General features: G+C 44.6%; 1 protein-coding gene across 1 annotated transcript in view; it reads right to left on the bottom strand.

Annotated features, from left to right (window-relative positions):
• Positions 1-23,616, bottom strand: part of LOC143714362 (uncharacterized) — a 58,683-nt gene extending 35,067 nt beyond the window's left edge. The window contains exons 1-3 of the mRNA XM_077205479.1: positions 23,356-23,616; positions 13,110-14,255; positions 5,484-5,736 (exon numbers count right to left, since the gene is read on the bottom strand). Of these exons, the coding sequence (XP_077061594.1) occupies positions 5,484-5,736; positions 13,110-14,255; positions 23,356-23,389 (1,433 nt within the window). The 5' untranslated portion in view covers positions 23,390-23,616. The remainder of the gene's footprint in view (positions 1-5,483; positions 5,737-13,109; positions 14,256-23,355) is intronic.
• Between the last annotated feature and the right edge of the window lie 1,414 nt (positions 23,617-25,030).

Raw genomic sequence — 25,030 nt, 5'->3', positions numbered from 1 at the left:
AACCAGGGTTACATACGTAACCTGAGACGTTCCCTTTCAAGGGAACTCGAGCTGCGTTTGAGACGCGGTTGGAACCCTATACCCACTACGCCATAATGACAAATGCCCGTTCTGTGTGAGGTCCTGCACACACTAAGAAGCCAGCAACCTCGCCCCAGGAGTGGAGAGGTCAAGGTCATAAAACCTGACAAATGTATGCGGAGAGGACCATCCTGCCGCATTACATACGTCAAGAAGGGAAACTCCCGAAATTAAGGGCATAGAGGCCGCCATACTCCGAGTTGAATGGGCCCGCACAGCCATAGGTGAAGGCTGTCCGACCGCTTCATAAGCCAATGAAATAGCCTCGACTATCCATTTACTCATAACCTGCTTAGATGCAGGGCATCCTCTCTTGAGTGACCCAAAACAAACAAATAGTTGCTCAGATTTACGCCACAGGGCAGCTCTGTGAACGTAGGCATCTAAAGCCCGGACTGGACATAACAGGTTAAGCTGTTCCTGGTCAGGGGTATTAAAGGGTGGAGGATAAAAGGCCTGCAGCACTATTGGGCCCCCAACATTCAGTGGGACCTTGGGAATATAACCCGGCCTGGGGTAGAGAAAGGCCTTCACCATACCAGGTGCAAATTCCAGACATGAAGGAGCAACCGACAAAGCATGTAAATCACCAATTCTCTTGATAGATGAGATAGCAAGGAGAAATAAAGTCTTTAGAGTGAGGAACTTTTCAGAAACCTCCTCGATGGGCTCACAGGGAGCTAAAGCCAGACCCTCGAGTACAATGGCCAAGTCCCAAGCCGGTGCTCTAGAGTGCAGTGCAGGTCTCAACCTCAATGTACCACGGAGAAAGCGAGTAATTAGAGGGTTTCTCCCAATAGAAGTACCCCCCAGAGGGGTGTGGTAGGCAGATATAGCCGCCACGTAAACCTTTAGGGTGGAAGGAGATAACCTGGCTGAGAAACGGTCTTGCAGAAAATCAAGAACTGAACCAACAGGGCAGTTAACAGGATCTAACTGACGTTCAACACACCACGTGGTGAAAAGTTTTCATTTTAGCGCATACAGCCTTCTCGTGGAAGGAGCTCTGGATTGAAGAATGGTTTCTACAACATCGGTCGAAAGACCGGTCTCCCTGAGCCTGGCCCCCTCAGAGGCCAGGCCCACAGTTTCCACAACTCCGGCCGAGGGTGAAATATCGTGCCCCCGGCCTGAGACAGGAGGTCCACCCTGATTGGGATCTCCAAGGGGGAGCCGTCCAGAAGAGACACCAAGTCCGAGAACCAAACTCGGGTCGGCCAATAAGGGGCTACTAGTAGCAGACGAGCCCCTTCTCGGCGAACCCTCTCCAGAACCCCCGGAAGCAAAGATATCGGGGGAAAGGCGTACAGGTGCAGCCTCGGCCACACCTGCACCATAGCATCCAGACCGTCGAGGAGCTGGGTGCGTTAGAGAGAACCACATGGGACAATGGGTTGAATCTGATGATGCGAAAAGGTCTATCTGAGCACGACCGAACTTTTCCCACAGGAACTCCACCACTTCTGGGTGAAGTTTCCACTCCCCGGGCCTCAGCCCCTGTCTCGACAGAATATCTGCTCCCACATTCTGACGCCCCGGAATATATGCCGCCTTGAGCGACAGTAACTTCCCCTGGGCCCATAGGAGGATCTGATGGGCCAATTTGCAAAGGTGACGTGACCTCAGACCCCCCTGATGGTTGATATAGGAGACCACCGAAGTGTTGTCTGTGCGGACCAACACGTGATGGCCTCTCAGGTCTCGCAGGAAATATTTGAGTGCTCGGAATACCGCCATCAACTCTAAACGATTTATGTGCCAGAAACATTGATGGTCCTGCCACAGACCTTGCGCCGAGCGGCCACTCATGACCGCCCCCCATCCCGTGAGGGAAGCATCCGTCGAAAGCGTGACGCGTCGACACGGAGCCCCCAACACTGGGCCCTGAGCGAAGAACCAAGGTTTCTTCCACAAGGCCAAGGCACGAAGGCATAGCCGCGTGACCTTGATCTTGCGGAACGGATTTCCCATCGGAGAAAACCCCTTGGTCCTGAGCCACCACTGCAGGGGTCTCATGTACAGAAGGCCAAAAGTAATAACGTTGGACGCAGCTGCCATGAGACCCAACAGTCTCTGAAACTGTTTCACAGTGAGTGACTGGCCTAGTTTCACATTCTTTGCGGCTGTGAGAATCGCAGAAATACGAGCAGGAGACAGGCGTGCCTGCATTGTGGTCGAATCCCAAATTACACCTAGAAAAGTGGTCCTCTGAGCAGGGAGGAGCACACTCTTTTTGGTGTTTAGCCGCAACCCCAAACTCTTTATGTGGGACAGAACAGCATCTCGATGCTGAACTGCCAACTGCTCTGACTGAGCTAAAATCAACCAATCGTCGATGTAATTTAATACGCGGATGCCCTGGAGTCTCAACGGAGCCAGAGCTGCATCCACGCAATTTGTAAAAGTGCGGGGAGATAAACCTAGGCCAAATGGAAGAACCCGATATTGGTATGCTCGCCCCCGAAAGCGAACCTCAGGAACCTCCTGTGATGAGGATGGATAGATACATGGAAGTACGCGTCCTTCAAGTCTATTGTGACAAACCAGTCCTCGGACTGAATCTGTGATACAATCTGTTTGAGTGTAAGCATTCTGAACTTAAGTTTCTGAACCCTGCTGTTTAACTGGCGCAGGTCTAGAATAGGACGCAGCCCTCCATCCTTCTTTGGAACAATGAAGTAACGGCTGTAAAACCCTGACTCTCAGCTGGACGGAGAAACCCTTTCTATAGCTCCCTTTCAAAGAAGTGTCAGTACTTCTTGCTCCATTACCTGAGCCTGCTGTGAGTCCACCACCGTGGGGAGGACTCCTTGAAATCTGGGCGGACGAGAACCGAACTGAATTCTGTAACCCTTTTCTATTATGTGCAGGACCCATAGAGAAATATTTGGCAGAAGTTTCCACGCTGCCAGAAATTCCGATAAGGGAACCAGTCTCTCGAGACTGGCCTCTGAATTTGATTGAACAATCATTTCGGCGCCTTGAAGCGGCGAACCGGCAGGGAACAACCGAACTGACCGTTCTACAACCCTCCTCAGAGGATTGCACGGGGACGCTGACACCTCGGTGCCCTGAAGCGGCGAACCGGCAGGGAACAACCGAAGTGGCAGCGCTGCGGCTCTCCTCGGAGAGTCGCCCCCCGGAGGGTGCCAAGGAGGGACGGTTTCTCGGAACCGTTCCTCCCTGGAGGGGACCACCCTCAGAAGCCTGATAGCCTTGGCGTCAGGACTTCTTCTTAGCCCAAGCTCTCCTAGAGACAACAGTCCTCAGATCTTGTTTACCCCTAACAGGTCTGGGCTGCGAGCGCCACTCAGGAACCGTAGATTGAGGAGGTGCCCGAGCGGCGACGCTCTGTTTTTGTTGAACTCTGTGAGCGGAGCTCGTAGACGGACGAGACTGCTCAGACTTTATACTACGAGCAGCCTCAGGGACAATAGACCGGCGAGGAAGAAACCTCTGAAACGCAGCCGCTTGTTTCTTATTTTCTTGAAACCTATCGACGACACAATTTATAGCGTCGCCGAACAGACTTGTAGGTGACAGCGGTGCGTCCAGAAGAACAGATCTATCTTTATCTTTTATTTCTGATAAATTTAACCATAAATGGCGTTCCGTGGCCACCAAGGCTGCCATAGAGCGGCCCACAGACTTGGCCGTCTCCTTGGTGGCTCGGAGAGATAAATCTGTCGTGCGACGCAATTCTCGAATTGCGTCAGCACTAACTTCCTCACTATCATCTATGTCCCTCAGCAGGTCAGCCTGGTACGCTTGGAGAATCGACATAGTGTGCAAACATGCTGCGGCCTGACCTGCTGCCGAATACGCTTTACCCACCAACAAAGATGTATTTTTTAATGGTTTGGTGGGTAACGTCGGGGCTTTCAGAGAAGAAGAAGACTCAGGGGAGAGATAGCTCGCTAGTGTGTCTTCAGCACGAGGCATAGTCAAATAACCATAATGATCAATCCCTTGAACTTTACTATAATTCTTAGTTTGTGGGTTATGCACTCTGAAAGACGCCGGTTTAATCCACGATCTCGAAACCTCGGCGTGGAGATCGGGAAAAAACGGGAGTTCCCGACGAGGAGGTCGTGATCTAGATGGTAAATAACGTTCATCTAAAAGACTCTTTCTAGATTCAACATCGAAATCATCGGCTGGCCACTCAATATTTAATTTAGTAACAGCACGAGATAAAACCTGCATAAGCTCCTCATCAGCAGGGGTATGAGCTGGCGAACACTCAATATCCCCCATTCTACCGACATCCAGATCCTCAGAACTGGATAGCCGTAATATTGGTGCCTCAGCCTGGGAAGGAGAAGCCGCAGAGCGGGCTCCTTCCCGGGCAAAGACACCGAATCCAGTAGGTAAGGGCTGAGAAAGGGCGGGGCCCGTCTCAAACCCCGCTACTAGATCCATCTGCGAACCCCAAGATGAAATTCGACGCTGTGCCTCGGCAGCAGCGGGACCCGCACATCGGGGAGCGCGAACCGAACCGTCCTCCTCAAAGAACGCCCGGCGAGAGCGGAGAGTTTTCATAGACAAACTCAAGCAATGCTCATAGTAAGCCCCCTCGAGGACTGACTGGGCATGCTCCACTCCCAAACAAGCAATACACATAGGATGTGTGTCCCCACCCGTGATATAACGAGGGCAGGGCACAACACAAGGTTTATAACTTTGCTTGCTCGCCATAGTGATATATATATATATATATATATATATATATATATATATATATATATATAAGAGGCTTGACAGACAACAATAAATAGACAAGGACAGATATACAGAGAGCGCTTGCTGAAGGTGCAGAACCTATCGCGGTCTGATTTCAGGGTTGCTTTATAGTTTCCTGGTCTATGACGTCACCTATGTCGTAGCGGGCTTCCATTGGACTGATTTTACACGTGCTTCACGACGTAATCACGCAGAGCGTTCCCACCGCGTCTCAAACGCAGCTCGAGTTCCCTTGAAAGGGAACTCTATATCTACTCCTTAACTACTCCTAAACTACCTAAATAGTTTCATGTTTATTAGGTTATTACAAACCTATACAAGGTGCCTTTGTTTATGTACATATCTATCATAACAAACCTATACAAGGTGCTTTTGTTAATGTACATAGTTATCATTACAAACCTATACAAGGTGCCTTTATGTATATAGTTATCACTACAAACTTATACAAGTATTATATATTTGTGGCCCAGCCACTGTATAAGAGGCAATAAAATTCAAGGTAAACCAAGTAAACGTCTGATTTTTTTTTAAAGGTATATATCACAGGTTACAAAACAGTACAAATTAAGGCACAAAAAGAAATGTCCAAACAAGTGCCAGTCTGAATAGAGAAGTATCACTGTTGGGTTGCCCATGCCTTGACAAGGAGCCCATACTGGTCATTTACCAAGAGGCAAGCAACTGAAAACAGCTGGTCAATAGACCCAGACATGGACAGAGGTATGACCTTTCCAAACAGTTTGTTCTCCTTGACCCTCCTGATGCATCTTTCAAAGTGGACTCTGAGGCTGGCAATGGACTGAGTCCGCTGGACATCCTCTTTGGACATCTGGGTGTCCTTTACCAGGAAGGCAGGTCGGTAAACCTTTACAGCGACAAGGTTGCCCACTAGAAAGCCTTTGTCCATTTCTGGTGTGAGACATTTGGTTATTCCAGACAATTTAAAAATTTCTCTGTCACTCATTGGGCCTGCATACAGCGGGGAAACAGAGGGTGATGGGACCATGGGGTGCGATGCCAATCATAGCTTTGAAGGTAGTATGAGATTTATATGAAGAATAAACCTTGCTATGCAGAAGGAGAGAGGAGGGGGTCTTACAAAATATCTCTGTGCAGTCCAGGATCACTTGTGTGTCAGGAAATGCAGCAAATTCTGGTGTAAGGTATGCTTTGATATGACCTCTGGTGGTATCCACAGGCGAATGGAACCCAGCAGATGATACAAAAAGTGAGTCCATGATGTTATTATCCTGCTGACGGTGGTCCGGTGAATCGAAAGACGATTGGCCAGACCACTCAGAGGCAGACCCACAGAAAGATGCATCAGAAATAGCAGCAATTTATCGATGAGTAGCAGTTTTGTAGCTCGGTGTGGGGTGATGGCAGAGGCAGCATTGGCTGAGGAGATTCTGACAAATTTTGTTATATAATGTACATTCTTTCTGCTTGGCTTTTGGAGCCCTAATAATTGCTGGGTTATTTATGAAAACACTGGCTGAATGGACATTATTACTCGGCTACTCAATAGTACAGTTGAGTATTCCAGCAAGCAGTGTGTTAATGTGGTGTGTATTCTTCTCATTTTAGCTCCTGTGCCCATTTGGGCTGAAGGTCGAGACAGAACCAAACCATAGCTGGACTGCAACCTACTGGCCTATATGACTGACTTCATACTGACAACTACTGGCATGGATGCCGCATCACATGTTATTGAACAAAAACTTTTTCACCTAGAATTTTCATCCCCCATGAGGAGACTCCATGTCTTCATCTCTTGTGAGTGAATATCATTTAAAACATTCTTAAAATAACTGCTAATTTCTTCTGAATTTATAGTAGTTAGTTTTCTTGTTAAGTAATGTTGTTGTGATCCTGTTAATGTATGTACAGTATAAATTGCAATCATGCTTGTGTTGGACACATGTTCACAGGTTATAGACATTTTAGAGGAGGTAGATGCTGTGTATTTAAAGGGGCTCTAAATCATGTTTATTTGTACAATGTTGTTTTGTATAAAATCATTAAATCAGTGGAACAAATTGATTTTTTAAACCATTGCACAGCACCACTTTAAAACCAATAATTTTGTATAACTTTGTAGTTTATTGTTTTATGTCACATGTGAGAATGCAAGTTTATATTTTCTTTCAGATTATGTAATTTCTGTAATAAAGTCTGTATCATATGGTAACTTTTTTCTGTTGTTATTTTGTAACTAAATGTCTTAAATGTAATTCAAGATAATTTAGTAAAACCATGTTTACACTGTTGTAAAATAACCAATTTATGGTATGTGATCCATGGTTTTAAAACCATGGTTTGCTCCAAAAACCATGGTTACTACAGTCATGGCTACTATGGTTTTACTGTAGTATATTACTCCATTATAACTGTAATTCAACCATGGAATCAAAACCATGGTTTTAAACCATGGTTACTACAGTCATGGAAAACGTCTCAGTTCCCTGAGAAAGGAAACGAGACGATGGGTCAACGAGGCTTTGGGAACGCCCCCAGCGTGAATGCGTCTGAAGCATCTATGTCAACTAGTCCAAAGGAAGGAATGAGCGTCACGGGCGGGTGACGTCATGACCAGGAAGGGATAAAAGCACATCCGGTGCAAACCGGCATTAGCTTCGAAAAATTGCCGAAACAAGCCGATCACAGGGATGCAGGAAGTATGGCAGGGTGACGCATCGTCTCGTTCCCTTTCTCAGGGAACTATGGTTACAGTCCTAACCTGAGATGTTCCCTTTTGAGGGAACTCGCGATGCGTCAACGACGCTTTGGGAACGAGAATACCCAAAACGCCAGAATTAGAACCCAAGTAACAGAACCCAAGTACCTGAGAGTCAGTCTGTTATAACTAAGCACTAAGCACCTGAGAACCTAGGCCAGCATCCGTGTCCAAGCTGTAAAACCTAATGAATGTGAGCGGTGAACAAAACAAAAACACCACTGAAATAATGTCCTGTAGAAAACTAGTCAATAAAGAGTAATGTCTATTTGTGTATGGCCTCTTTGCTATACAACACTACTAAAAGCTAAAGATCTTCCAAGTATGGAGATATTTTCGGTGCAAAACAACTGAACGCCTCTGACAGTGGAATTTGTAGTTGTAGAGAATAGCCACACATGTGTATCAGTAAATTTGAAGTCACAGAGAGAAATGGTTTAAGAGTTGCATACTTGTAGACTTTTTTTTATCTTCCACAAACAAAACACAATAGTTACACCTTCTCAAATTCTTCATTGCAGGTGCACAAATCCTATTCAACAAATCACAAATTAAGAAACTCGTGCGCTCACATTTCTGCTACAGTTGCTGCAGTGAATATGGTGCAAAACGCATTTACACACCTGCATCAAAACATGTGAAGTCACAGAGAAATTTTGATCATCTGCAAATCAGTATGTGAATTCATCCAATGAGAGTTGCACACTTGTAGAATATTTTCTCACAAATGTCTTGTATATTTTTCTAGCACAGACACAAGTACATAACTACAGCTGCTTGATTCTGCTGCAACGAATCTCAAACACTGTTTTTCGCTTTCAAGTGACAAGTTTCGCGCGCTCTCCCTTTTGCACCCAGTTCGCTCGCAGACCACCACGTTTTACGACTGTGGTCGAGACGAAAGTGAGAAAGGAGTGTTCGCATGTTCTACGCACCGAGGTGCGCAAATTAATAGAAAAGGGCGCTGTGGAAACTGTTTCCCCCTCTATGAGCAGGGCAGGTTTTTACAGCCGCTATTTTCTCGTCCCGAAAAAGGATGGCGGTCTCCGCCCCATCCTAGATCTCAGACACCTGAACAAAGCACTAATGATTCGCTCGTTCAGAATGTTAACAACCAAACATATCCTCGCGCAAGTACGCCCAGGAGATTGGTTCCTCTCAGTGGATCTGAAAGATGCTTACTTTCACATTCCAATAGCGCCTCATCACAGGCCTTTTCTGAGATTCACGTTCGAGGGACAGTCTTACCAGTACACAGTACTTCCGTTCGGCCTGTCCCCTGCTCCCCGTACATTCACGAAATGTATGGATGCAGCACTTTCCGCCTTGAGACGAAGGGGAGTGCGAATACTGAATTATCTCGATGATTGGCTGGTCCTAGCACAATCAGAGAGTCAGTTAATAACACACAGATCTTGGATTATCAGACATCTAGAATGCCTGGGTCTAAGAATCAATTTTGCAAAAAGTATACTATCTCCCAGCCAGAAGATTTCTTTCCTGGGAATAGTTCTAGACTCGATGCAAATGACAGCTCGTCTCTCATCAGAGCGCGCGCTCACCATCCGGCGCCTTGCAACATCATTCAGGGCGGGCGCCCGCACCCCCGTCAAGCGGTTTCAGAGGGGGTCTGGGTCTCATGGCCTCAGCATCGGCCGTACTCCAGCTAGGATTGTTGCATATGCGTCCTCTCCAACGCTGGCTCAAGAGCCGCGTCCCTGCTCACGCGTGGCGTTCGGGCCACATTTTAATCAGAGCGAACCACGGCTGTATAAAAGCCCTGACGCACTGGAAAGCCGACTGGTACCAGTCAGGCGTGAGCCTGGGTGTGAACACAAGGAGAAAGATGATCACAACAGATGCCTCCAAAATAGGTTGGGGGGCCCTTTACGAGGGCAGGCCTGTCTCCGGCTTTTGGTCAAACCCGGAGAAGCGCCTACACATAAACTGTCTGGAGATGAAAGCGGTCGCTTTGGCTCTCAGAGCCCTGCTTCCACATCTAAAAAACGAACACGTCCTGGTCCGAACGGACAACATGACGGTAGTGTCGTACATAAATCGCCAGGGTGGACTCAGGTCGAGCTCCATGCATTCAATGGCCAGGAGACTCATCTTATGGTCCCAGCACAACTTGCGCTCGCTGAGAGTAGCGCATGTGCCAGGCGCGCTGAACCAAGGGGCAGACATGCTATCCAGAAACAAGATTCTCCCAGGAGAATGGGCTCTCAACCCACTGACGATTCAGTGGTTATGGAAAATCTTTGGCGAGGCGGAGGTCGACCTCTTCGCCTCCAAGGAGAATGTACACTGCTCTCTTTTCTTCACGAAAAGCACGGACGCGCTCGCCCAGAGCTGGCCGAGCCGCCCCTTATATGCTTTTCCTCCGATCGCGATGCTGCCACAGGTCATCAGTCGGGTCAGAGAGGAGAAAAACGCAATGCTCCTGATAGCCCCACTCTGGAAGAACCAAACATGGTTTCCAGAATTGATGCAAATGCAATCTGCACCACGGCCGATTCCACTGAGGCCAGACCGCCTCAGTCAGGCCAGCGGGATGATATTTCATCCCCGCCCCGATCTGTGGGCCCTTTATGCATGGCCCCTCAACGGGTTCCCAGGAACCTCACGAGTGGAGCGCTAAAAACCATCGCTGAGGCGCGGACGCCCTCCACGAGACGCTTATATGCCCAGAAATGGAAAGTGTTCAGTGACTGGTGTAACGCCGAGGGCCTGAACCCTGAAACATGCGAGATTACGAACGTACTCGCTTTTCTACAAGGGCTTCTGGAGGCGGGCCGCTCCCCCTCCACGCTCAAAGTATATGTGGCGGCCATCACAGCGTCACACGACCCTGTGATGGAACGTCCATTGGGAAGAAACAACCTAATTATTCGTTTCCTAAGGGGCGCTAGGAGAATGAACCCTTCACGCCCCCCCCTCAGTGCCGATCTGGGACCTAGCTACTGTCCTAGACGCTCTTAAAGGGCCCCCGTTCGAACCACTCCGAACCATGCAACTTAAGCAGCTCTCGCTTAAAACTGCGCTCTTGCTGGCACTCGCCTCGGTCAAGAGAGTGGGCGATCTGCACGCGCTTTCGGCAAGCGCTGCCTGCTTGGAATTCGGACCTAACGACTGCAGGGTCGTCCTTAGGCCAAAACATGGGTATATTCCTAAAGTGCTCACCACTCCCTTCAGAGCACAGGTTATCTCACTAACTGCGCTATCGTCTCCAGCAGACGAACACGACGCTAACCTACTCTGCCCCGTTAGGGCTCTCAGAGTGTATTTGGAGCGTTCTGCCCTATTCAGACAGACAGAACAACTGTTTGTATGCTTTGGCGGCCGTACGAAGGGTTCCGCCGTTTCAAAGCAGAGAATCTCTCACTGGATAGTTGAGGCTATAGCTCTGGCTTATGAAGCCAAGGGACTTCAATGCCCCTGGGGAGTCAAAGCACACTCCACCAGGAGTGTGGCTTCTTCCTGGGTGTGGTCGAGCGGGATACCGATCGAGGATATTTGTGCCGCGGCAGGCTGGGCCTCACCGTCCACATTTGTCAGGTTTTACAACCTACAGGTCCCGACATTGCATTCCAATGTACTATCAGCATGATTCTAGTAGAACTATGAGTTCGTATCTAGATTGTGTATGTGCTTGTGTCACACTGAGCGCCTTCTGGCCGCTCTTTACTTTTTCCCACATATAAAGCTCGCCTCTGCCGGCTGGTTGGATGATAACTTTGCTTTTTAGCTCAGGCACCTGCCTCTGGTTATCATAAGGCGAAGTTCAGCACGCACGGCGTTTTGCATGGTGTTCCCATAGCGTAAGCTACTTACGCAATAGGAGAGACCTCTCGAAAGGGAACGACTCGGTTACTAACGTAACCTCGGTTCCCTGAGAGGAGGGAACGAGTATTGCGTAAGCTGTCGTGCTTGTGCTTGGTTAGTTCGCTTCAGTCGTTTTAACCTAAAGAACTCTCATGACGGGGCGCCCAATATATAGCTCTTGGCCACGCCCATCTTGGCAGGCTCTGACGCGCGCGGGCACGAGGCGCGCTCATTCGTGGCGCATTCAGTTGCCCCGTCATTGGTTCGAGCAAGTTGCCGCAGCACAGCCAATGACTGAGCTCCTTCGCTCATTGCTCTCTGCTGTGCAGCTGCAATGTGTTTTACATAAAGACTTCAATATTCTCGAGAAAAGGAGTTTTCCCCATAGCGTAAGCTACTTACGCAATACTCGTTCCCTCCTCTCAGGGAACCGAGGTTACGTTAGTAACCGAGTCGTTTTTTTGTGTGATTTTGGGTCCAGTATGTTGATACAGTACATCAAAGTGAAAAACTAATTATCTGGTCATATAGGTGATGTTGTGCTGAAAAATACTATACCAATCATTGGTATGGTAAAATATTTGTTTATGTTGCAAAATAATCATTTTAAAAAAGTACTCAAAAATGACAAAAAATACCCCAAGATATACCCCGAAGGGCTAAAATGTAATTTAAGCATTGTTGCTGTTGTGGCTAATTTGATGGTTTCTGGTTCTGGCTGGTAAGGTTCAGAAACTTCTAGGAGTAAGTCTTCAAAAAGCTTTCAGAGTCGAAGTTCCAGGTCTCAAAAGAAGAACTTTATTGAGCAATTCAACAAAGTGAGATGTTCAGTTGAGTCATCTGATCTTACAGTGGTCAGTATATAGGTCTTATACTCTTTTCTTATCGCCAGTGTCCAATTAGCGTTTGTACCGTTATCTCTTACACCTTGCTCCTCCTCGGTATCACGCCACAATTAAGATCACGAGCTCCGAGGCCTTATTTCTATTGGTGGCGGAATATCACATGTAGTTTTTTTTTAAATTACATCATATATGTGTTTTAGTACTTTCCTGTACCTTATAGGTACTTTTTCATCTAGGTACTTTTCCATCTCTACATTGCCCTATGGCCTACTTTTGCTTTGCATTATAGCATCCAGACTCAAGCATCAGATAGAGGAGAGGTTGCAAGATTCTCCAACATTGCTCACCTCATATCTGGTGGATAAACAAGGCAATTTTCTTAAAATGTTCATTAAAACACATTAATACAGTATATTACAGACCTAAATGGACAACTTAAAAAGGGTTTCGTTCTTTTGGTAAAAACTTTATTTTTTCATGGTAAGGATGACCTTTGCATGGAATTGCCCTCTGGCGTTCCTCCCCAGCTCCACCTGCATAATTTAGGTATCTTGCTACCATACTAATCATCCAAGCATTATTAGTCCCACTGGATGGTTTATGTAAGCTTGAGTTGAAGCTGCTTCCATAGAAAAACATGTCTATGGACAAAACGCAGTTGAAAATTAATGGTGCATGGTGAGAACATGAACCATGTTCTTGGAACATGTTGTTGTCATTATTGAACTTTGCACAGGGTTAGCCAAGTGTGCTGAGAGTTCAGGGTCGAGAACGGTTTGTAATTGTGCCAGGCTCAAGTGGAAGCACAACTGGAACATTTTCCGAAGGTGGAAAAGCAGCTTTTGTTTCTCAGCACATAAAGATGAACTACTTACTGTGATCCCAGACTGTGTTGATGTGTTTCTCCACTGCATGGATCTTCATGTGTCGCTTCAGGTGAGTTTTAAAAGAGAAACTCTTCCCACACTGATCACACGTCTGCGGCTTCTCTCTGCTGTGGATCCTCTCATGTCTTTTCAGATTTTCTGACACATTGAATCTCTTGTCGCAGTGTGAACACTTGTAAGGTTTTTCTCCAGTGTGGATCCTCTCATGTTTTTTCAGAGATAATGACACACTAAATCTCTTGTCGCAGTGTGAACACTTGTAAGGTTTTTCTCCAGTGTGGATCCTCTCATGTTTTTTCAGAGATGATGACACACTGAATCTCTTGTCACAGTGTGAACACTTGTAAGGTTTTTCTCCAGTGTGGATCCTCTCATGTTTTTTCAGAGATGATGAGTGACTGAATCTCTTGTCGCAGTGTGAACACTTGTATGGTTTTTCTCCAGTGTGAACTCTCTGGTGCAGTTTTAAATCCTTTGGTGAAGAAAAAGTCTTCTCACACTCAAAGCACATGTACTCTCTTACACCAGTGTGTATTTTCTCATGTCTATGTAAATATTGCAGCAGTGAAAAACTCTTTCCACACACAGAACATGAATGCGGTTTCTCCTTCGTATGAACACTCAGGTGTGTCTTCAGGGCTGATGCACTAATAAATGTTTTGCAGCACTGATCACATGCGAACGGCTTCTCTCCGGTGTGGATCATCATGTGAACATTAAGGGATGATGAATGACTGAAACTCTTCCCGCATTGATCACATGTGAACGGCTTCTCTCCGGTATGAACTCTCATGTGATTCTCAAGATTACGTTTGCTTTTGAGACTCTTTCCACACTGAGTGCAGGTGAAAGATTTCTTAGCTCTTTTCTTTAAAAATGTATTTTTAGTCTTTGAGCGACTCAAGGGTTTTTCTCCAGGTTGGACATGATGTTCCTCCTCCACTTCACTCAGTTCTTCACTCTCCTCCTTCACGTCACCCAGTTCTTCTCTCTCCTCCTTCACTTCACTCAGTTCTTCACTCTCCTCCTTCACTTCACTCAGTTCTTCACTCTCCTCCTTCACTTCACTCAGTTCTTCACTCTCCTCCTCCACTTCACTCAGTTCTTCACTCTCCTCGCTCTCTTCCATCGGGTCTAACATGAAAGAAAAACTCTAATTTTAAAAGTTTCTAAATAATCAAAATAGTTTACAGAGAGAAATATGGAGTGAATGAAGATTACATTTATCCCAGATGTAACAGACAACTGCATTAAAATAAAAAAATAATTTATGTATTTTTAAGTAGTGTCTGTTACCCGTTTCAACTGTGTATTTACAGGGTAAGTGTTACTCCTGCGGGCTGTAGATTAAAGTGGCGCTTGTTACCCCCTTGTTCTGTGTAGTTACAGGGTAAATACTTTGAAATTTTGTTTTGAATTTTTTTTGTAAAATAAAAGTCAGAAATTAAATGGGATCCTTTATTGTATATTTACTGCACTTACCCTGTAACTACACAGAACAAGGGGGTAACAAGCACCACTTTAATTTACAGCCCCAGGAGTTACAATTACCCTGTAAATACACAGTTGAAACGGGTAACAAACACTACTTACTATGTAACAATACGAAACAACACTATTTGCACAGTAATTACAGAGAAAGGTACTCTACTAAAACAAAAAAAAAACAAAAAACGTTTTAATTACACAGTATATTTGCCCTGACATTGAAGTGTCATTGCAATAAAATAAGGTAAGTACTAGGTACTACATGGTACGTTCTAAACTAAAATCATAGCAGAAACTATTTTTTTTGGCTTAACGTTAAGTAGTTTAGTAAGAAAAGCCAATAAATTCAATTTTTATCATACTATGCATACATACAGCCATATATATATATATATATATATATATATATATATATATATATATATACACATATATACACGTTTAATTTACAACCCACAGATGTCAAAATTACCCTCTAACTACATTGCACAAGAATATTTTGCCAGAAATATACAACAGACATACAATTTTTGACTGGAATACAGAATAGGTACCTGTTAGTTTTAAAATAATTACATTATAAATAATTTGCTTGTATATATAACTTCTGCCACTAAAGATTGCTTTATCAATAATCTTCCTAATCAGTTTCATCAGCATGCCGGATAGCTTAGAAGAACTTGATATTGCAACAGAAACTTTTAACTCTCTCTTTTCCAGCACTTTAGACACAGTTGCTCTGTTGCGCTTAAAGAAGATTAAGGAAAATAGTCCAACACCGTAGTACAACGAGCACACCCGGGCCCTTAAGAGAGCAGCCAGAAAAATGGAGCGCAACTGGAAGAAAACTAAACTAGAGGTATTTCAGATTTCATGGAAAGAGAGCTTGATTGCTTACAGAGAGGCTTTAAAAGCTGCTAGATCTGCTTATTTTTCAACCCTATTAGAAGAAAATAAACATAATCCTAGGTATTTATTTGAAACAGTGGCTAAACTAACAAAAAAGAAAGCTTCAAGCCCAGAAGTTTCCAAGAAACACAGCAGTAATGACTTTATGAACTTCTTCACTTATAAGATTGATAATATTAGGGACAAAATTATAACTATGCAACCGTCTACTTCAGTATCGCATCAGGGAGTGCATTGTAGTCTCCCAGTGGAAAAATTTTATTCATTTGTTGCTATAGGAGAGGAAGAATTTTGCAAACTCGTTAATTTACATCTAAATCTACAACTTGTATGTTAGACTATACCGACTAAACTACTGAAAGAGATGCTTCCAGAGGTCATAGATCCTCTTCTTAATATCATTAATTCGTCTTTGTCTCTAGGATACGAAACAAAAACCTTTAAGCTGGCTATGATAAAACCGCTTGTTAAAAAAAACGCAACTTGATTATACAAAATTAGTCAATTACAGGCCGATCTCGAATCTGCCTTTTCTGTCAAAGAGACTAGAAAAAGCAGTATCTTCACAACTGTGTTCCTTTCTTGAAAGAAATGATATCTGCGAGGATTTTCAGTCAGGATTTAGACCGCACCATAGCACTGAGACCGCTCGCATTAGAGTCACAAATGATTTGCTTTTATCATCCGATCGTGGTTGTATCTCTTTATTAGTGTTACGTGATCTAAGTTTTGCATTTGACACCATTGACCACAACATTCTTTATCAGACCGTTATCAGTTTGTAGCAGTAAATGAAGAGATGTCTTATCGATCACAAGTTCAGTATGGCGTACCACAAGGCTCAGTACTAAGACCGCTGCTGTTCAGTCTGTACATGATAACATTAGGAGATATCATTAGGAAACATGGAGTTAGCTTTGACTGTTTCACAAAATTAACGGAATGCATAGCTGATATAAAACTTTAATATACTTTCGCCCTGGACCCGATGGACAACGCAGTGCTGAAGTGCCAACTAGCCTCTCCCTATGGAGGATCCCTATACCACTCTACAGATAAAGCGCTGTGGTAAAATTTGGTTCACGTACCAACCCTGAAGTGATAAAATAAAATAAAATTCTGTATCAAAATTTATAGGCAAGACAAGTAGTTCCCTTACGAAGGGAACTCAACGATGCGTCCATCGACGCCATGGGAACGCCCCCAGCGTGACTGCGTCTGAAGCATCTATGTCAACTAGTCCAATGGAAAGAATGAGCGTCACGGGCGGGTGACGTCATGACCAGGATATGATAAAAGCACATCCGGTGCAAACCGGCATTAGCTTCTGTTGCCTCAGCAAGCGATCTGTGTCAAACTGTCTGTTATATTTACTGTTGTCTGTCTGATATATATATATTTATGGAAACTAAACAATTGCACAACTCTGTGTTCTCCCTGCTCGCGCTATTTAACGAGTAGGGACACACACGAGCTTTGTGTGATGTGTTTGGGAGTAGAGCATGCGGTATCAGCCTCCGAGGGGGCTGATTGCCAACATTGTGAGAAGCTTTCGCTTCGCATGCTCCGCTCCCGCCTGTCACTTTTCGAGGAAAGTGGCCGGGCTCGCAATTCTCAGGGTGACAGGTCCCGCGTCTGCCGAGGCAGCGCGGAGAATGCATTCCTGTGGATCGCGAATAGGATCTCTTTACGGGGTTGGAGACGGGTCCGCGGATCTTATCTCCTCCCTTTCCACGAGGGATCCAGTGCTCTCTCGCCGGTCTCGGAAGCCCGCGCTGCGGTCTCTTCCGCCCGGGGAGAGAGAGAAATCAATGCTTCAGTGCTCTACCTCCGGGAAGTGGGGGAAGTGAATTTGCCATCTCGTTCCCCAGCGTATGAGAAATATATATAGCCTATATATATATATATATATATATATGATAGTTTATATATTATATATAAAATAAAGTGAATATATATAAAAAATATATATAAAAAATAATAAGCTGGTGGAAGTGTTTACTAAGGCTGTAGATAAATTAAATATTTATGGCCAGCAGAAATAAGGGGGCACTCGTCCTAAAAATAAAATAAATTAAACGAGTTTCCTTCCCTCTATTTTTCCACCTCCATCACGGGGCCTTCCATTTTTCCCGATCTGCACAGCGAGCTGTCTAGATCATGGAAAAAGCCTTTCTCCTCTTGTCTTTTAGCCCCCACATTCATGTATATTCAGATATTTGGGGGTTAAGAGGGTATGGCTATACCCCGGGTAGAACAGACGCTTGCGAGCTATCTGTCTCCCGGTTCAGTATCGTACCTGAAGGCGTCGGCTTCTCTCACTAAACCATTAAAGAAAACTATTTTTTAATCTAGTGGGAAAAGCATATATGGCAGTGGGTCTAGCATGGGCCTGCTTGCACACCATAGCAGTGCTACAAGCATATCAGGCTGACCTGCTGCGGTATTTGGACAGAAGTGAGGGAGTTTGGCCCGATGGGGTTTGAGAACTCCGTCGGGCCACAGATTTATCTCTCAGGGATGGCAGCCCTTGTGGTCACTGAGAGACACCTCTGGCTCAATTTGATGGGAATCATAGAGAAAGATACAAGATAATCTCTCCCTCGCTATGTCCAACCCCCTGGGGCTGCTGGGCGTGAGCAGCTCCAGCCGTCTAGTTTCTCATACACAACACAGCAGCCAAAGCCTTCAAAGCAGAAGCCGGATCCGAGGACCGTTCTTCACGCTGAGAAGGCTGCGGCTCAAAAGAAAAAAAAGGTCCTGATGTTCACGCATCAGGCCTGTGAGGACAGCCCCGACCGAAGTGGAGCGGTGTACACCTCATTTTACGGTGCCCGTTCCATTTCGGGGTCCTCACGAGACCCTTCTGCCAACCCTGCCACCCTCGGTGCTTCAGGACGCAGCGGTCTCCAGCGAGTCGCTGATGCTATGCTGCGGCACAGCATCGGTTTCGCGCCCTCTGAGGGGGGCCTTAGAGCGGCCAGTTCAGGTAGTTCCTGCCATTATGTTTCAGGCTCCGGAATTGGCTGTCTCGATAACACCAGAGACCAGCCTCGAGAGGCTGGTTCCCTTAGTAAATTTTCTGGCAGCGTGGAAGCTTCTGCCGAATATTTCTCATTGGGTCCTGCAGATTGTAGAGAAAGGATACAGAATCCAGTTTGGTTCTCGTCCTCCTCGTTACAACGGGGTGCTGCCCACAGTGGTGCATCCCGAGCAGGCTCTGGTAATGGAGCAAGAGGTAAAGGCCCTGTTAGCAAAGGAAGCTATAGAGCAGGTGTACTCACCCGACATTGCGTCGGGTCTTTACAGTCGTTATCTCATTGTTCCAAAAAAGGATGGAGAGCTGCGTCACATACTAGATCTTCGTCTGTTGGAGTGTTTGGTGCTGGAACTCAATTCCAAAATGCTGACACTCAAACAGATCGTGACTCAAATCAGATCCGAGGACTGGTTTTTCACGATAGATCTAAAAGACGCATACTTCCATATCTCCATCCTCCCTCAGCACAGGAGGTTCCTGAGGTTTTCTTTGGGGCAAAGAACACCAGTATCAGGCACTTCCTTTCGGTCTAGCTCTATCACCCCGCACATTCACGAAGCGTGTAGACGCAGCTCTGGCCCCGCCAGGCTGCAGTGTATATGCATTCTGAATTGCATAGATGACTGGCTGATTCTAGCGGAATCAGAACAGTTAGCGGTTCGGCACCGAGGTGTCGTTCTCGCTCCTATGCAGATGTTGGGGTTGAGGCTCAATGCCAAGAAGAGTGTGCTTTCTCCAGTACAGAGAACCACTTTCCTTGGTGTGGTATGGGATTCAGTGACGATGCGGGCCACTCTGTCGCCCGTTCGTGTAGCTGCTATCCTAACAGCCACAAAAGAGCTGAGGCTAGGCCAGTCACGCACTGTAAAACAGTTAGAGAGACTGTTGGGTCTTGTGACAGCAGCGTCCAACGGGATAACTTTTGGCCTGCTGTACATGAGACCTTTACAGTGGTGGCTCAGGACCAGAGGGTTCTCCCCGAGGGGAAACCCACTTCGTATGATCAAGATCACGCGGCGGTGTCTCCGCACCTTGGTTATATGGAGGAAACACTGGTTCTTAACCCAGGGTCCGGTGTTGGGAGCTCTTTGCCATCGAGTTGTGATCTCGACAGATGCTTCCCTCACCGGCTGGGGAGCGGTATTGGAAGGCCGCTCAGCTCAGGGCTTGTGGAGGAGTCATCATCTCTCTTGGCACATGAATTGCCTAGAGATGATGGTCGTCTTCAATGCGTTGAGACATCTCCTCCCAGACCTGAGGGGCCATCATGTGTTGTTCTGGAACAGTGACTGTTAGGCCTCAGGGCAGCAGCGTCCAATGTGATACCCTTTGACCTGCTGTACGTGAGACCTTTACAGAGGTGGCTCAGGACCAGAGGGTTCTCCCTGAGGGGAAACCCACTCCTTACGATCAAGATCACGCGGCAGTATCCCCGCGCCTTGGTTATATGGAGGAAACTCTGGTTCTTGACCCACAGACAACACGTTGGTGGCCTCTTATTTTGGTCCCTCAAGAAATTACGCTGTCTGAGGGCAGTGTATATTCCAGGGGGGGCCAGAATATTGGAGCAGACACCCTGTCGAGGCAGGGGCTGAGGCCAGGGGACTCCACCCCGAGGCGGTGGAGCAAATATGGGAGTTTTACGGCCAGGCAGAAGTGGATTTGTTCTCGTCTCAGCATACGACGCACTGTCCACTCTGGTTATCCCTCACTCAACCAGTCCCCTCGGGGCTGGATGCTATGGTGCAGACGTGGCCGAGGCTTCGTCTGTACGCATTTCCCTCCGTTGCTCTGCTCCCAGGAGTTCTGGAGTGAATCCGCCAGGATGGAATAAGCCTATTTAGTAGCACCACCCTGGCCGAGCTGAATTTGGTTTGCGGACCTAATTTTTCTCCTCGACGGACCTCCCTTGGAGGTCCCGATCAGGAGAGACCTTCTGTCTCAGGCAGGGGATGCAATATTGCACCCCCGGCAGGGGATTTGGGAACTGTGGGTTTGGCCTCTGAGGGGGCCCAACTCATAGAGAGTGGTCTCTCAACCGAGGTTGTTTAGACCATTCTAAGCTCCAGAGCTCCCGCTACGAGGAAACTATATTCACTATTTCGAGAGTTTTTCACTTCTTGGTGTTACCAGCGTCAGTGGGATCCGGTTAACTGTTCAGTAAACACAGTATTCGAGTTTCTGCAAGAACGCTTTGTATCAGGTCTATGTCCTTCCACGCTTAAGGTATAATATGTGTGGCGGCCATTGCGGCTTTCCACGCCCTGGTGGGTAGTACATTTTTGGGTCGAGACCCCCTGATCACTCGTTTCCTTCGTGGCACTTTGAGGCTGAGGCATGCAACTTGCACTAAGGTGCTGGCTTGGGACCTTGCAATAGTTCTAGAAGGCCTATCTGGGGCTCCCTTCGAGCCCTTAGATTTGGTCTCAGAGAAGTTCCTTTCTTTTAAGACTATTTTCTGCTAGCTATTTCGTCCCTATAAGAGTCAGACCTTCAGGCCCTTTCGGTCCCCACCTGCCTTGAGTGCACCGGGATGGCCAAGGCAATCTTACCCGAAACATGGATATGTTCCAAAGGTGCCTACCATTATTCCGAGGCCTATTGTGCTGCAGGTTTCTGTCCTCCCCCATTTTTCGGACCAGGAAAAGCTGAACCTCTTGTGCCAGTGCGAGCACTGGACACTTATGTTCATCGGACTTCTCTGTCGAGAAAATCCAACCTATTGAGCATATAGATAGTCGAGACTATTCTTCTTGCTTGTGAGTCTTCTGGCCAACCATTTGGTGGTCAGGGCTCATTCCACTAGGAGTATGGCTTCTAAGCGTATTATCTGGAGTTCTCTGCAAGACGTTTGTGATGCGGCGGGCTGGTCCTCACCGCTCACATTCATGAGGTTTTACAGCTTGGACCTGGATGCTGCCCCAGGTTCTCAGGTGCTTAGTGCTTAGTTACAACAGACTGACACTCAGGTACTTGGAATTCTGGCGCTTTGGGTATTCTCGTTCCCATGGCGTCGATGGACGCATCGTTGAGTTCCCTTCGTAAGGGAACGTCTCAGGTTACTATTGTAACCATAGTTCCCTGAGAACAGGGAACGAGACGATGCGTCACCCTGCCATACTTCCTGCATCCCTGTGATCGGCTTGCTTCGGCAATTTTCGAAGCTAATGCCGGTTTGCACCGGATGTGCTTTTATCATATCCTGGTCATGACGTCACCCGCCCGTGACGCTCATTCTTTCCATTGGACTAGTTGACATAGATGCTTCAGACGCAGTCACGCTGGGGGCGTTCCCATGGCGTCGATGGACGCATCGTCTCGTTCCCTGTTCTCAGGGAACTATGGTTACAATAGTAACCTGAGACGTTTTTTAGGCATGGTTTGTAGGGAATTACAAACCTGCGCACATATATTCAAACTCACATAACTATAGAATCAATTCTTAATGCGCATGTGAACACCATCAGCGTTTATCACAGGTTCGCGTTTAAAGTCTGTTTAGAGAGAACGGTGTCGTCTTAGCGGCTCCTAATTTAATAACAAATGATCATTTCAACGGAAGTAAATCAATCAAAACTAACTTTAGCTGGAAAAAACATTATTCAAGAACCGCTATAAGGTCAAAACAATCTGTTACCTTAAATTATATGTTTATCTACGTAAAGCTGCTTTGGGGCAATCTACATTGTTAAAAGCGCTATATAAATGAATATGAATCAACTTGACTTGACACAACTGAACTTCTCTTGATTAAAGCTCCAGGTGACGGGTTGCTAGATATCACAAAAAGAGCAAAACTAGCCCCTTAAAAAACGCAGAATAATAAGCAGACATGGCAAAAATGTACCGGGGAACACATTTAAACATAATAGTATTACTAATATCCTACCAAATTAAAAGTAACTAATTTATTATAAATAGAATAGTTCAATAGAAAATATTCAGTTATTATAAACTGATTGGTGACTGAGGCAAAGCAATAACATGAGTTTAAAAAATTATTCAGCAACACTTTTCTTAAAAGTTGAATTGCATCTATGAGTTATATTTAATATCAGTCAGTTTGGGGGAAGTTCTTCTAAAAGTTGATGAGTGTGTTTTGTTCACTATATTTAGCTATCAAAATAGTTTACCAAATAAATAATTTGCCAAATAAAGAAAAAGAAAAATCAAACAAGGAGAAGGACTTTTCATTTCGAAAGTATTTGGGTTTATTTATCATTTAAAGCCCTTTATAACGATTTTTCGAGAATAACTACATATATAAACAACTATTTCGTGAAATATATGGTTACCGTGAAATAAAATTAGTCATACCATGAAACAGAATTTTTTTTAACACCAACTTTTAGATTGAAACTGAATTATGTTAAAAACTACTAAAACGTTTTAATTAGGGGCTGTTCACACTGAACTTCTTCCATTGACTTCACATGCACGTGAAAGTGGGACACAAGAAACACAAGATCAAGTGAATTTCACTGCGAGAAAGAACACAAATATTTGCAGTAAAGCAGTAGATTTTAAAATTTAACATTTTGGAATTATTATTATTTGTTATACAAAAATACGCACAAAATTGAGGTAAATTTGTGTAAAATTGTTACAAATTGTTAACCATATATCAAATAAATGTAAAATAAAACAGTTAAAATATTTAGATTTAGTTTGACCTGATGTTGACAATATGAAACCTCCCTTTATTGACCATTTGTTAACTGTTTATCTAAATGTGCTTGAATGTTTCTAACATGAATGTTCTCCAGCATCATGAATGAATGAAGAATAAACACCAACCTCTTTGTTCTTCAGGATCTTCAGTGTGTTTCATTCTGCAGGTTCTGGATCACTCGTGTTCTCACTGTCCTCTTTAATAAACTCAGTTTTTGCAGATTTCAGCTCTTCCTGATGCTCTGATGCTCGTCTTCACTTGCAGCTGATGGGAATTTACAGAATTTATAGGAGAATTACAGTGGGAGGAGCTTCACTGATGATGTGATTGCTGTGGGAGGAGCTTCATTGGTGATGTAATTACAGTGGGAGGAGCTTCACTGATGATGAATTCGGAGGAGCTGATCTGCCAAAATAAAAGATAAAAATGACTGAGTTTGTTTTTATAATAAATGACACTTCTAAGCATTTATGTCATTCATCATACAGTAACTGATGCCAATTCATTAATTATTTGTATTGCTAATCCTAACATTATTGTGCTTCTTCATTGAAATACAGGTATCTAGAATTAGAAAATAATATAAATAATTTAAAGTCATCAAAATATAAATAATGGTAAGAAAAACAGTTAAAATCATAAACAGAAATAAACGTACATATAGTAGTCAACAAATCCCCTCAGTCTGCCGACACCAATGAAATGAGCTTTAAGTGGCAATTTACAGGAGATCTGAAGACATCAGCATAATAAATGAGGTGAAAACAGGAACTATTGTCATGAAATAAAGAGTGTTTTCAGCAGATCTGTTAATATTGATGATCCTCAGACTATCAACACTCATTCAACAAGACATTCAGGATCATCAGCAGATCATCTCACTTTATTCTGAGTGTTTGCTGTTAGAAACACATTATTTGAGTCGGGATAGATGATAAAAGCCTGTAAAACTGCTCTACTCTGGTGGGGAAAATGCTAAGTATACTTGCAGCCAGACTAATTTAGTATACTTCAAGTGTGTTAATGATTCGTTGACTGGAAGTGTGCTATATTTTTGGAACAAATATTTTTTTACTAAGTATATTTTAGTTGTAATTAAGTTGTAGTAGAGCACAATTTTAAGTGTATTTAATGTACATTTGTCTGTCTAAATTGGAAATTTTTTGAGTATACTTACTCTTATGTAAAAAGTATACTTTAAGTAATATATACTGTAAGTATATGCCCGTGGGGACTAATTACATGCTTGATTAGTTATATTAAAGTGTATTTTATTTGTGTTACAATTACATTACAAATTCATTACGAGTGTCTTCAAAACATACAAGCAATATAGCATAAGTGGCTTATATTTGAGTAAAATCTATATGCTCAATGATACCTTTGGCTTTTTCCAAATTGTACACTTTGTCTTCAATAACAAATGCAGATTAATATACAAATATTACTTTGCTATACATTGCATACACTTTATTTAAAACGGTTTTAAATGGGCTTTCAATGCATTTATCATATGCTTTAATACTTTCTGAAAGCAATTTATGTCCAAGTATGACGTGAATTCCAAGCGTGAAGAAGAAAACTTAAACATTTCTCTAAAATTTAACTTAAAATATACAACTTTTTTTCTTTATTTAAAAATGTATTTTGAAAGTATACTTTCAATGCATTGTTACAATGATCATTTTCAGCACATAGTTATAAATATACCTACATATATATTTTGAATTAAATTGCAAATAAATACACATTTAAAAATAAACAGAATTTTCACTTCAAGTATATTTTTGAAAATAATCT

Source organism: Siphateles boraxobius, unplaced genomic scaffold (genome assembly GCF_051911475.1).
Source record: "Siphateles boraxobius isolate OS27281-9 unplaced genomic scaffold, OSU_SipBor_1 54, whole genome shotgun sequence".
Taxonomy (NCBI): domain Eukaryota; kingdom Metazoa; phylum Chordata; class Actinopteri; order Cypriniformes; family Leuciscidae; genus Siphateles; species Siphateles boraxobius.
This window is presented reverse-complemented; position numbering and strand designations above follow the sequence as displayed.